This window comes from Podarcis filfolensis, assembly GCF_964270895.1.
Source record: "Podarcis filfolensis genome assembly, chromosome: 1".
Taxonomy (NCBI): Eukaryota; Metazoa; Chordata; class Lepidosauria; order Squamata; family Lacertidae; genus Podarcis; species Podarcis filfolensis.
In genome coordinates, this window is record NC_139604.1 from 132,613,539 (window position 1) to 132,625,705 (window position 12,167).

General features: G+C 46.0%; 1 protein-coding gene across 1 annotated transcript in view; it reads left to right on the forward strand.

Moving 5' to 3' along the window:
• Positions 1-12,167, forward strand: part of PYGL (glycogen phosphorylase L) — a 59,701-nt gene that overhangs the window by 25,573 nt on the left and 21,961 nt on the right. Inside the window, exons 8-10 of the mRNA XM_083612413.1 lie at positions 1,349-1,431; positions 6,574-6,717; positions 9,629-9,721. Of these exons, the coding sequence (XP_083468539.1) occupies positions 1,349-1,431; positions 6,574-6,717; positions 9,629-9,721 (320 nt within the window). The remainder of the gene's footprint in view (positions 1-1,348; positions 1,432-6,573; positions 6,718-9,628; positions 9,722-12,167) is intronic.

The window sequence follows — 12,167 nt, forward strand, 5'->3', positions numbered from 1 at the left end:
GCTGTTGGCACTAAAGGCTCGGTTTCTTGTTGTTGTCAAACGAGCCTCAGCAACTTGGGGAATGACCAGCCACACTGCTGCTGATCTCACTAATCGAGCTCAGATGTTTGAGATAGGGATAAATTGCCTCTTTTTTGGCTGTAGTCACAGAGTGTCTAGATATAGCCACCTTGTTTCCTTTCCTTTTTTTAAAATGCTTTTTATTGGTTTTCCAAAACAAAATTAAATAAAACATATACTCTTACATTCAACATTTTTGTATCTTCTTATTTACCATGCGCATTATCGCGCCCGGATTTCCTTCCTTCCCTACTTTGGCTTTCACAATTAACTTCCTCTCTTACAAATTCTTATTTACACTCTGTCCACGTCACAAGATTTGTATTAACCCTGCTACAGTCTTTAAGCTTCTACAATTATTTCATATGTACTCAACAAATTCACTCCGCTCCTCTTCGAACTTTGTTACTTTTTGGTTCCGAATTTTATAGGTCATTTTCGCCAATTCTACGTATTCAAACATTTTCGTCTGCCACTCCATTAAAGTTGGGATTTCCCATTTTTGAGCCACTAGAATCCTAGCGGCGGTTGTGGCGTACATAAATAATTTGTGGTCCTCTTTTCTTAATTCATCCCCTGTTATCCCTAGCAAAAAAGCCTCTGGTTTCTTTGGGAAGGTGTATTAAAAAAGTTTTTTCATTTCGTTATAAATCATGCCCCGGAATTTTTTCATTTTTTCTCATGTCCACCACATTCACCATCTTTTAATTTACACTTCCAACAAGCTTTGTTACTCACTCTGTACATTTTTGCTAGTTTAACTGGAGTGATATACCACCGGTACATCATTTTCATTAAATTTTCTTTTAAAGTAGAACACGCCGTAAACCTCACACCTTCATTCCATAATTTTACCCAGTTATCATAATCAATATTATATATTTCAATTTTGGTTTCCTTTCCTTTTTCGCTGTCTTGCTTTGCCTAGCTATTGTCAGATAGCTGATTGGAAAATTCTCGTTAGCCTCCTCCTTGCTCCCTGCTCCCCACCCCACCGCCGGCCACATCTCTGACCAACTGGTTCCTGGATTCACTTTTCAAAGAAGTCAGCTGTTGGGCCACAGTTAAATTTCTCTAACATTTTGGCCGCCTTTCAGCCGCCTGAGGTTTTAGTCGCCAAATGCCTCCAAGAAAATTGTCACCGTTACACAGGACTAGAAACTTGAGATGGATGGATGGGAGGGGAACAAGAAGCAAGTTGAGACTGCACGCTCCCTGCCACACACCATGTATCTCTGAAGTTGACAGCTTGTTTTTTCCTCCCCAAACCTTTTCTCTTTTCCCCCAGTTAACGTTGGCGATTACATTCAGGCTGTGCTGGACAGAAACTTGGCTGAGAACATTTCCCGCGTCCTTTACCCAAATGATAACGTAAGTCTCTAGGTGCAGAAATGCAGCCTTCCTCTTGTAGATGTGTGAGAGGGGTTGCTTGGGAGAGAGGGAGGGAGAGTGTCAGCCTTTCAGAACCAAACAAGGAAATGATTTTTTTGCAGGCTCATAATTCTGGATGCACGAAGTGTCCTCATAAAAGATCTGGGAATGGGCTTTGTCACCGAGTTCTTGGCTGTGAGTCTGCCTCAAGCAGGTTTCAAAATATGCTCATCTGGAGTGTTCTGCAAGAGCAGCTCTCAGTGCCAGACCTCCAACTCTCACCTCTCCCACAAAAGCTGCAATTTAATTCCCTGTGTTTTTATCTGCAGACAGGAACAGGTCTTCACTAAAGCATCATCTGTCTCTTGTTCCCGGTTGTGCTTTGGGCTTGAATTGGTCTTCTCCAACCTGGTGCTCTCCAGATGTTTTGGGACTGGTGGGCATTGTGATCTGCAACATCTGGAGGGCACCGGATTGGAGAAGGCTGCCTTACACAAATGTGCCTGGTGCTCATCTCATGTTTGCCCATCCAAGTTTAGTCAGTTACTTCTGCAAATATCACATAAACCACAAGTTGCTGCCGCATCAAACTGTGGTTTGTGCAATCCCACCAAACCAGGATTGCAAAGCATGTATTAGGTAAAGGTAAAGGGACCCCTGGCCATTAGGTCCAGTCGTGACCAACTCTGGGGTTGTGGCACTCACCTTGCTCTATAGGCCAAGGGAGCCAGCGTACAGCTTCCGGGTCATGTGGCCAGCATGACTAAGCCGCTTCTGGCGAAACCAGAGCAGCGCACGGAAACACCGTTTACCTTCCCGCCGGAGTGGTACCTATTAATCTACTTGCACTTTGAGGTGCTTTTGAACTGCTAGGTTGGCAGGAGCTGGGACCGAACAATGGGAGCTCACCCCGTTGCGGGGATTCGAACTGCCGACCTTCTGATTGGCAAGCCCTAGGCTCTGTGGTTTAACCCATAGTGCCACCCGCGTCCCTAAAGCATGTATTTAATAATAATAATAATAATAATAATAATAATAATAATTCATTATTTATACCCCGCCCATCTTGCTGTGTTTCCCCAGCCACTCTGGGCAGCTTCCAACAAAATATTAAAATACAATAGTCTGTTAAACATTAAAAGCTTCCCTAAACAGGGCTGACTTCAGATGTCTTCTAAAAGTCTGGTAGTTGTATTTCTCTTTGGCATCTGGTGGGAGGGTGTTCCACAGGGTGGGTGCCACTACCGAGAAGGCCCTCTGCCTGGTTCCCTGTAGCTTGGCTTCTCGCAGCGAGGGAACCGCCAGAAGGCCCTCAGCGCTGGACCTCAGTGTCCGGGCAGAACAATGGGGGTGGAGATGCTCCTTCAGGTATACTGGACCGAGGCTGTGTTGGCAGACCTGATTTTGGAGGGACCACCTGAACAAGAGTCTCTTGGGTCAGATGTGATAGCCAATGGTGTGTGAATTGGTTACTTGCCATATTCGCAGAAACCAGGGCTCACAAGGCGCGCATCTCAAGGCTCAGCTTATGTAATGGCAAATCATTGTTGGGGGTTACATGTGCACCAAAGTATGTGGAACATTTAATAGGTCCCTCCAACTTTTTCATTCTTAAGGACTTAGGCGTAGGTGTAACCCCCTAAACTTAAGGCATCTCACGAGATTAATAAACAAGGTGACAGTCCTTTGCCCTCCTGACTTCTGTTCCTCTGAGATGTCACCAGTGCTGGATTTACGTATAAGCTAAACAAGCTCTAGCTTAGGGCCCCACTCTCTTGGGGGCCCCCAAAAAATTTAAAGGAAAACAAATGATGTACATTTCAAAAATATAAGATAAAAAGCAAAATAAAACCTGCCTACAGCAACAGTGTTTAGTGTTGTGTAGGCTCCTATGATGTAAGTCATGGGCCCCGCCTGCTAGCCTGCTCCCTAAAATATCACTGGTTTGCTCCTTTCTATATATAGGGTGCCTACACAGAGCCTAGGACTTGCCGATCAGAAGGACAGCGGTTCGAATCCCCTCGACGGGGTGAGCTCCCGTTGCTCAGTCCCTGCTCCTGCCAACCTAGCAGTTCGAAAGCACGTCAAAGTGCAAGTAGATAAATAGGTACCACTCCAGCAGGAAGGTAAACGGCGTTTCCGTGTGCTGCTCTGGTTCACCAGAAGCGGCTTAGTCATGCTGGCCACATGACCCGGAAGCTGTATGCGGACAAACGCCGGCTCCCTCGGCCTATAGAGCGAGATGAGCGCGCAACCCCAGAGTTGGTCACAACTGGACCTAATGGTCAGGGGTCCCTTTACCTTTACATTCCGCATGGACTGATTGCATGGCAACATGGGCAAATGGTTTTAGATACCTATCAGGTCCATCAGTTACCATATAGCTTATATTCAACACAAAAATCAGCGACCATTTCTTGTTGCCAAAGGACAGCTGGACATATCAAGGGCCCCATTACCTTCAGTAGCTTAGGGCCTCATCAAACCTAAATCCAGCCCTGGACGTCACCATGAGGACTGGAAACAAAACCATCAAACTCTCAAGCAGCAAATAGTTGTTGGGAAATACTGTAGTTACTGGATTGCTGTAAGAGGAGGGTGCCGGGTTGTTTTTTAAAGACAAAGTGGGGGGGCCTTTGTGTGCGAATGTTTTCCTGTTGCTTTCTCAGCCCTTGAGCTGTTTCAGGCATTTGACACTGTCTTGTTCAACCCTTGCTGCCGCAGCCGGCACACCTGGTGAGGAGAGCTCTGTGTAGATCTGTAACTTTGGTGTGGCAGATTCGTTGGCATCGCTCCCTTACCACCTCAGCCTTCGCCTGTGACGTATTTCTGTGCTTCCCCCTGCTCTTGAATTCTCACCGAGGTGGCAAACCTATCTCCAGATCGTGCCCCCGAATGTGGAGGGAACGTTGTGGGGAGGGATCCTCCTCCACACCTTAAAAGTCCCTGCCTTTAGAAAGCTAGCCTCTCAAGGAAAGGGATCCTTGCCATTACTGATATGCTATTTGTCGACATGGAAGGAGTGTGTTTGTGTGTGTTTATATGGAGGAGTATCTGAAATGTTTGCTGCCTACACAAGTTTACTGCCTCCGTGAGAACGAGCCTAGAAATCCTTTTTGTGTCTTGATTTTTCACACCTGTGTCATTGCTTAGCCTAGCTTCTTTGCTGTTAATGGGGGAGGGGGGGATCTGATGGAAATAAGACTGAATTTTTTTCTTTAGACATCCAAGTGCTTTTAGGGCAGTCATGTGTGATCCCACTTAACTATACTGCTTAGGCCTGAGAATGATTTGGGACGGTCAAACTGCTTCATTTCCCATTGGTAATATCCTGTAACTCCTTGCTAAAATCCAGCAACTTTTCACGCCACAAATGTTCAGGGTGGGGGGTGGGATTCTGCATAGTTTTGCTATAATAGCCCCCAATGTGGTAGCATCGGGGAATTATCACAGATTAACCAATAAAGCAGAATGAATCTGCCGCTGATGCACTGATATTGTGTTAATATGACCACTGTAAAGCACTAAAGCAGGCATGTCTAACCGGTCGATCACGATCTACTGGTTCATGTTTGATCCTTGTTGATCATGGGGTCCTGGTCAATCACAACTTTGATGACTCCTCCCCCCAAAAAACTCAACAACCCTGTGCAATCCTGGATAGATCAGTGCCAGTTTTTTCATACTGGGAGTAGATCATTCTCTTGGGAGTTGGACTTGCCTCTCTCTCCATGAATTTGGAATATTCTTTTTAGGTTGGGGGGGTGGAGCCTTGAATCAGGAAGAAGGTAATTTCCATTCATGTGGTATACATTTCTAGGTCCTGGAAATCCACATTTCGTCTCTTTGAACAGCTTTCACAGGAGCACACAGTTGCTTACCTTGTGGCGACAGCAATTCTTTCCTTAAAAAAGAATTTTTAAAAAATCAAAAAAATCAGGCAACCAGGTTTGAAAATTGAAACCGATTCATTGGCTGTTAGATTGTGCTAGATCCCTGCAATGCCTTAACTAGTGCCGAAACATTTAAGCCTGCCTCCGTTCAATGAATCTCTCGCATTTCAAAATTGCAGTCCACACCTTGGGGGTCAGGATATGGAGTGAAGTGGCCAGCTTCTCTGCGAAACCCAAAATTTTTGCTCAGTCCCTCATTTAATTTCCCCAGAAGATTTTTAGATTAAAAAAATAATAATTCTAGCCTGCTTCATACAGTTTGTGTTCATCATTTCAACAACTGTTGGTTTCAGTTCTAGTTATCCCCTTGAGGCTAAATTCTACAAATGCCATGACAATGCAGACTTAATTTTGATATGCAGTTAAAGAGATGCTTGACTGGTAAAGTTTAATTCGCCACCCTGTGTCATCTGGGTTCCCTCTGATTCCAAAGACCCTTCTTTTGCGTCTCATCACCAAACTTATTTCGGTTATCAGCCCATCTCAAATATTATTATTATTATTATTATTATTATTATTATTATTATTATTTACTTCATTTCTATACTGCTTTATATTTTAAAGAAAAATCTCAAAGCGGTTTACGGCATATTAAAACACCAATAAAACAATCCGGAATCAAACATTTCTGAAGAAAGTCAAATGTGGCGTATGCAGTCAAAGCAACATAATTAACAGAAAACTAAAATATTGTCTTAAAGATTTCAAAATAAAACATTACAAAGGAGGTCAGCTGCGGAATACATATTTAACACAAAGTTAACCAAAAAAACACAAAAACTTAAACGTTTCAAAAAAAAAGAAAGAAAGCAAAAACGAAAACCATTGGTAAGTGAAGTCAAATATAAAATACCTTGTCCATCCCCAAAATTCCCTTTGGATTATTCATGGAATAGTAAAGGTTAAAGTGCTTTGGGAAATGAAAGGTATATTTTTTAGCATTTCTACAGTCATTTTTGTACACAAAGTGATTTGCAGTCCTCCCCACAAAACTGCCCTGTGCAATGAATTCACGGTTGCTCCCATTTTACTCCCCATATGTGATGGGAGTTGTAGCCCAAACATCTGGAAGGGGGGGACCAGCTTATGGCAAAGACTGCACTAGGACACGCCACACTGTTCAACAGATCTTGCCTGGTGTGTCTTATTATCAATGTTCCCAATGGGACGTTCCTCTCCATCTTTGCAGTTTTTCGAAGGAAAGGAGCTGCGCTTGAAGCAAGAATACTTTGTGGTGGCTGCAACCCTGCAGGACATCATCCGGCGGTTCAAAGCCTCCAAATTCGGGAGCACCGAAAGCGTCCGGACTGCTTTTGATTCCTTTCCAGACCAGGTATTTTTGTGTTTGCACGTGTGTGTGTGTGTGTGTGTGTTGGCTTTCACACAAAAATCATCTTCTTCTTTGGCGATCCCTCGTAGCCAAGTAAGATTGTCTTCCATGAACACGGTTTTAACAGTGAGTCCGTAAGTGACTGTGGAGGCCAATTCTGGATCCCCACATCCTTCCACAGTGGGGACATTGGATTCCGGGCGGGAGTTGATCACGGTGTGGATTTGCCAAGCGTGCCTTCCTCTTAGCATGTTTCTCCCTTGCGTCCTGAGTTTAAGTGTCTTCAAAGTCCATGACACCTTTGGTAAAGGCTGTTCTCCAACTTGAGTGCTCTCAGGCAGGTGTTCCAAGTTATTGGTGTTTATACAGTGGAACCTCAGGTTGCGGACATTATCTGTGACAGAGGCACTTCCACAACCCACAGCGTTCATAACCTGTAGCACCGCTTCTGTGTACGCGCGTGACACGATTCTGCGCATGCACAAAGTGCAGTTTAGTGCTTCTGCGCATGCGCGAGCAGCGAAACCTAGAAGTAACCCTTTCTGGTACCTCCGGGTTTCCCGCGGTCCGCAACCTGAAAACATGTAACCCGAAGCATTTGTAACCCGAGGTACCACTGTACTACATTTTTTTAAAATTTGCCTTGAGAGAGTCTTTAAACCTCTTTTGTTGACCACCAGCATTACGCTTTCCATTTTTAAGTTCAGAATAGAGTAGTTGCTTTGGAAGACGATAATCAGGCATCTGCACAACATGACCAGTTTGCAACAGTGAGGATGTGAAATTCAATAGGACACCTCTCCTTCGTCTGGTTGTGAAATATGCACGGCTGCGGGGCCACGTTGAGCCAGGATTCTGCCCCAGAACATATCTAGCAAGGGTTTTAGCTCTGGAAGATGTAGTCATACCGGCTGCGTACACGACATAGAATTGTAGAGCCTGAAGAGTCCAGCCCCCTGCAATGCAGGAATTTAAAGCACCTGGCTTCCCCCAAAGATCTTTGGGAACTATAGTTTACCTTTCACAGAGCCACAGTTCCCAGCACCCTTAAGGTAAAGGTAAAGGGACCCCTGACCATTAGGTCCAGTCGCGGACGACTCTGGCTCATCTCGCTTTACTGGCCCAGGGAGCCGGCATACAATGAGCCGGGTCATGCGGCCAGCATGACTGCGCCGCTTCTGGCGAACCAGAGCAGCGCATGGAAACGCCGTTTACCTTCCCGCCAAAGTGGTACCTATTTATCTACTTGCACTTCGTGCTTTCAAACTGCTAGGTTGGTAGGAGCAGGGACTGAGCAACGGGAGCTCACCCTGTCGCGGGGATTCGAACCACCGACCTTCTGATCGGCAAGCCCTAGGCTCTGTGGTTTAACCCACAGCGCCACCCGCGTCCCTCCCAGCACCCTTAGCACACCTCAGTTCCCAGAATGCATTTGGGGGAAGCCAGGTATCTTTTAAGGTGCTTTAAATTTGTGGTATGTATGCAGCCGTATTTACATAATTCATTATATACATCTGTAGTGAAACGACTCACATAAAAACCAAACAGTCTTAGTACTGTAGTACAGTCACAATACATTTAAAAGTATGGTGTCACTTCATCATAATGCTAAATCAAAATCAGCAATTAACTCACCTCAAAATTTTTAGCGAGCGTAAAGCTCCCCAACAGCTCAGGTAACAATATCCAGACATTGTTACAGCTCATGTAACAATATCACATCAGTAGCTAGGGAGAGGGAGGTAGTCATCTAACTCCTGATGACAAATATACGTCATTGAATTCAACTCAGTATTGATCCAGAGTAGATTCCAACGCAGGCATAGGCAAACTTGGCCCTCCAGATGTTTTGGGACTGCAGCCCCCATCATCCCTAGCTAACAGGAACAGGAACAGTGGTCAGGGATGATGGGAATTGTAGTCCCAAAACATCTGGAGGGCCGAGTTTGCCTATGCCTGCTCCAACGTATAGTTAGCAGAGTAAAAACCTAAACACGTTGCAGAATTCCCCAAAAATAGACCAAAGGCAATTGTATTTCATCCAGCAGAGCTTTACTGCTACTGAAGGCAAATTAGCATAATTAGTCACAAATCCAGTGCATTCAGGATTGGCATTTTCCATAAGAAATCCAGTTGCAGCAGATTTAACTTAAACTTACAATAACTTATAATTCTAAAACCTTAACACTATAGCATACTATGTACAGAACAGTGGCGTAGCGTGGGGGGTGCAGGGGGGGCGGACCGCACCGGGCGCAACATCTGGGGTTAGGGCAAATCAATGGGTTAGGGGGCGCAAATCCACGGGTTAGGGGGCGCAAATCCACGGGTTAGGGGGCGTAAATTACTTGCCTTGCCCCGGGTGCTGACAACCCACGCTACGCCACTGGTACAGAACAACACACCAGAAGGGAAACAGAAAGAGAAAGTGAAACCCAGGCTCCTTCTGGCCTTATTTAAAAAAAATAAAAAATGGACAATTGGCTCCCAAATGCTAGTGCAGGAAATATCACAGTATGTTGAGGTAAGAGATAAGAGAACCAGTTTAAACCAGTTGTACTCCACTTCTCTGAAGGTATAACCCAAACATCATGAACCTTCTGCTTGTTTCTTTCACGCAGAGAAGCTTCCAGAACCCTCTTGAATTTATTAGAATAGGAAAGATCTCTACCCATCAGATCAATACTTTCTGCACTAAGAAATGCAAACTGACAATATAGTAGTGATGATTTCCTCTGGGCATGTGCAGAGCAGCAAGAACCATTCTGTGCACAGCGGGAGGAGGGGGCAGAAAAACCCAGCGATGAGTTCTGTCCGAGGTAGACTTTAACCTCCAGCATCTCTCCTCTTAGAAGCTAACCGGCCAGTTTGGGGGTCCAAATGAATTGTTCGGTTCTTCCTTCTACATTTGCAGGTTGCCATCCAGCTGAACGACACGCATCCCGCCATGGCCATCCCCGAGCTGATGAGAGTGTTTCTGGACATTGAAAGGCTGCCGTGGGACAAGGTTTGGAACCGTTTTCCATGTCGCTCCTGTTTCTTTCCAGGGATCAAGGGCTGGAGCCTGGTTGCTGGATCAGGCCAATGGCCAATCTGGTCCAGCACCCCGTTTTAATAATGGCCACCAGGTGCCTCTTGAGGAGCCTCAAGAGCAGAACCTGAACTCAGCACCACGCTTGCAAGGCCAGCTAAGTAGAGCAAGGCTCTGATGGTTCTACGGCAGGCATGGCCAAACATGGCCCTCCAGCTGTTTTGGGACTACAGTTCCCATCATCCCTGATCACAGGTCCTGTTAGCTAGGCATGATGGGAGTTGTAGTCCCAAAACAGCTGGAGTGCCGGGTTTGGCCATGTCTCTTCTACGGTTGTTGTTGTTGTTGTTGTTTAGTCATTTAGTTGTGTCCGACTCTTCGTGACCCCCTGGACCAGAGCACGCCAGGCACTCCTATCTTCCACTGCCTCCCGCAGTTTGGTCAAACTCATGCTGGTAGCTTCGAGAACACTGTCCAACCATCTCATCCTCTGTCGTCCCCTTCTCCTTGTGCCCTCCATCTTTCCCAACATCAGGGTCTTTTCCAGGGAGTCTTCTCTTCTCATGAGGTGGCCAAAGTCTTGGAGTCTTCAGGATCTGTCCTTCCAGTGAGCACTCAGGGCTGAATTCCTTCAGAATGGAGAGGTTTGATCTTCTTGCAGTCCATGGGACTCTCAAGAGTCTCCTCCAGCACCAGAATTCAAAAGCATCCATTCTTCGGCGATCAGCCTTCTTTATGGTCCAACTCTCACTTCCATACTTCAGTACTGGGAAAACCATAGCTTTCACTATACGGACCTTTGTCGGCAAGGTGATGTCTCTGCTTTTTAAGATGATGTCTAGGTTTGCCATCGCCTTTCTCCCAAAGAGCAGGTGTCTTTTAATTTTGTGGCTGCTGTCACCATCTGCAGTGATCATGGAGCCCAAGAAAGTAAAATCTCTCACTGCCTCCATTTCTTCCCCTTCTATTTGCCAGGAGGTGATGGGACCAGTGGCCATGATCTTCATTTTTTTGATGTTGAGCTTCAGACCATATTTTGTGCTCTCCTCTTTCACCCTCATTAAAAGGTTCTTTAATTCCTCCTCACTTTTCTTCTACGGTAACTTCATATTTTCATCTGAATGATGCAACTGTACGTTGGGGACCTTCTAGGTCTTTCTCGTGGAATTGTGTGGGGACCTTCCCATGTGGTGGCGCCATTCAGCTGCACCCCTGTCTTCTCGCAAAAAAAAAAAGACTTCCTGGGCGAATAATATGTGCCAAGGGAAGTTGAGGTCTTTCACAATGGCTCCACCTGCTGGGCGCTGGTGGTAAGGAATTGTAGAATCGTAGTGATGTATGGGTTTGACCAAACTGTGGGAGGCAGTGGAAGACAGGAGTGCCTGGTGTGCTCTGGTCCATGGGGTCACGAAGAGTCGGACACGACTAAATGACTAAACAACAACTACAAGTGATGTACGGAAGTGAGAGCTGGACCATAAAGAAGGCTGATAGCCGAAGAATGGATGCTTTTGAATTATGGTGCTGGAGGAGACTCTTGAGAGTCCCATGGACTGCAAGAAGATCAAACCTATCTATTCTGAAGAAAATCAGCCCTGAGTGCTCACTGGAAGGACAGATCGTGAAGCTGAGGCTCCAAGACTTTGGCCACCTCATGAGAAGAAAAGTCTCCCTGGAAAAGACCCTGATGTTGGGAAAGATGGAGGGCACAAGGAGAAGGGGACGACAGAGGACGAGATGGTTGGACAGTGTTCTCGAAGCTACCAGCATGAGTTTGACCAAACTGCGGGAGGCAGTGGAAGACAGGAGGGCCTGGCGTGCTCTGGTCCAGGGGGTCACGAAGAGGCGGACACGACTAAACGACTAAAACACAACAACAAAAAAGTTGGAAGGGACCCCCAGTGTCATCTAGTCCATCTTGTAACTTTTGCACAACTAGGCCGTCCTCTCCCTTAACAGAGAGTTAGCCTGCAGAAAGGGAAAGGGGAATCAGACAGAAGGAGTTGTTGTGGCTAATCAGATTCACCCTAATCCACACACAGGTGCTTCAGACAGGTGTTACCTCCTTGAGGGTTCCCCCTGTGTCCTTCTCTGCCTGGGCACACACACACACACACACACACACACACACACAGAGAGAGAGAGAGGTTTTTAGAGAGAGATGGGGTGCAGAATGAAGCCCTCTCCCCCAGGAACCAGAATGCCATTAGCATTATTCATTGCCCAGATCCAGGCTGTAGGGGTCAAAGTGTGTCTCGTATAGTCCTCTTTGCGTGCATGGGGACATAGGTCCAGCAAAGTTCAGACTGCTGGCCTCGCTGCTCCACTTTCAACTCCAAACCTCCTATCTACCTGCCCCACCTGCTTCTTTGTTTGCAGCCTCTGCAAGCAAAAGCCATGCAAACATGCACACAAACCCATT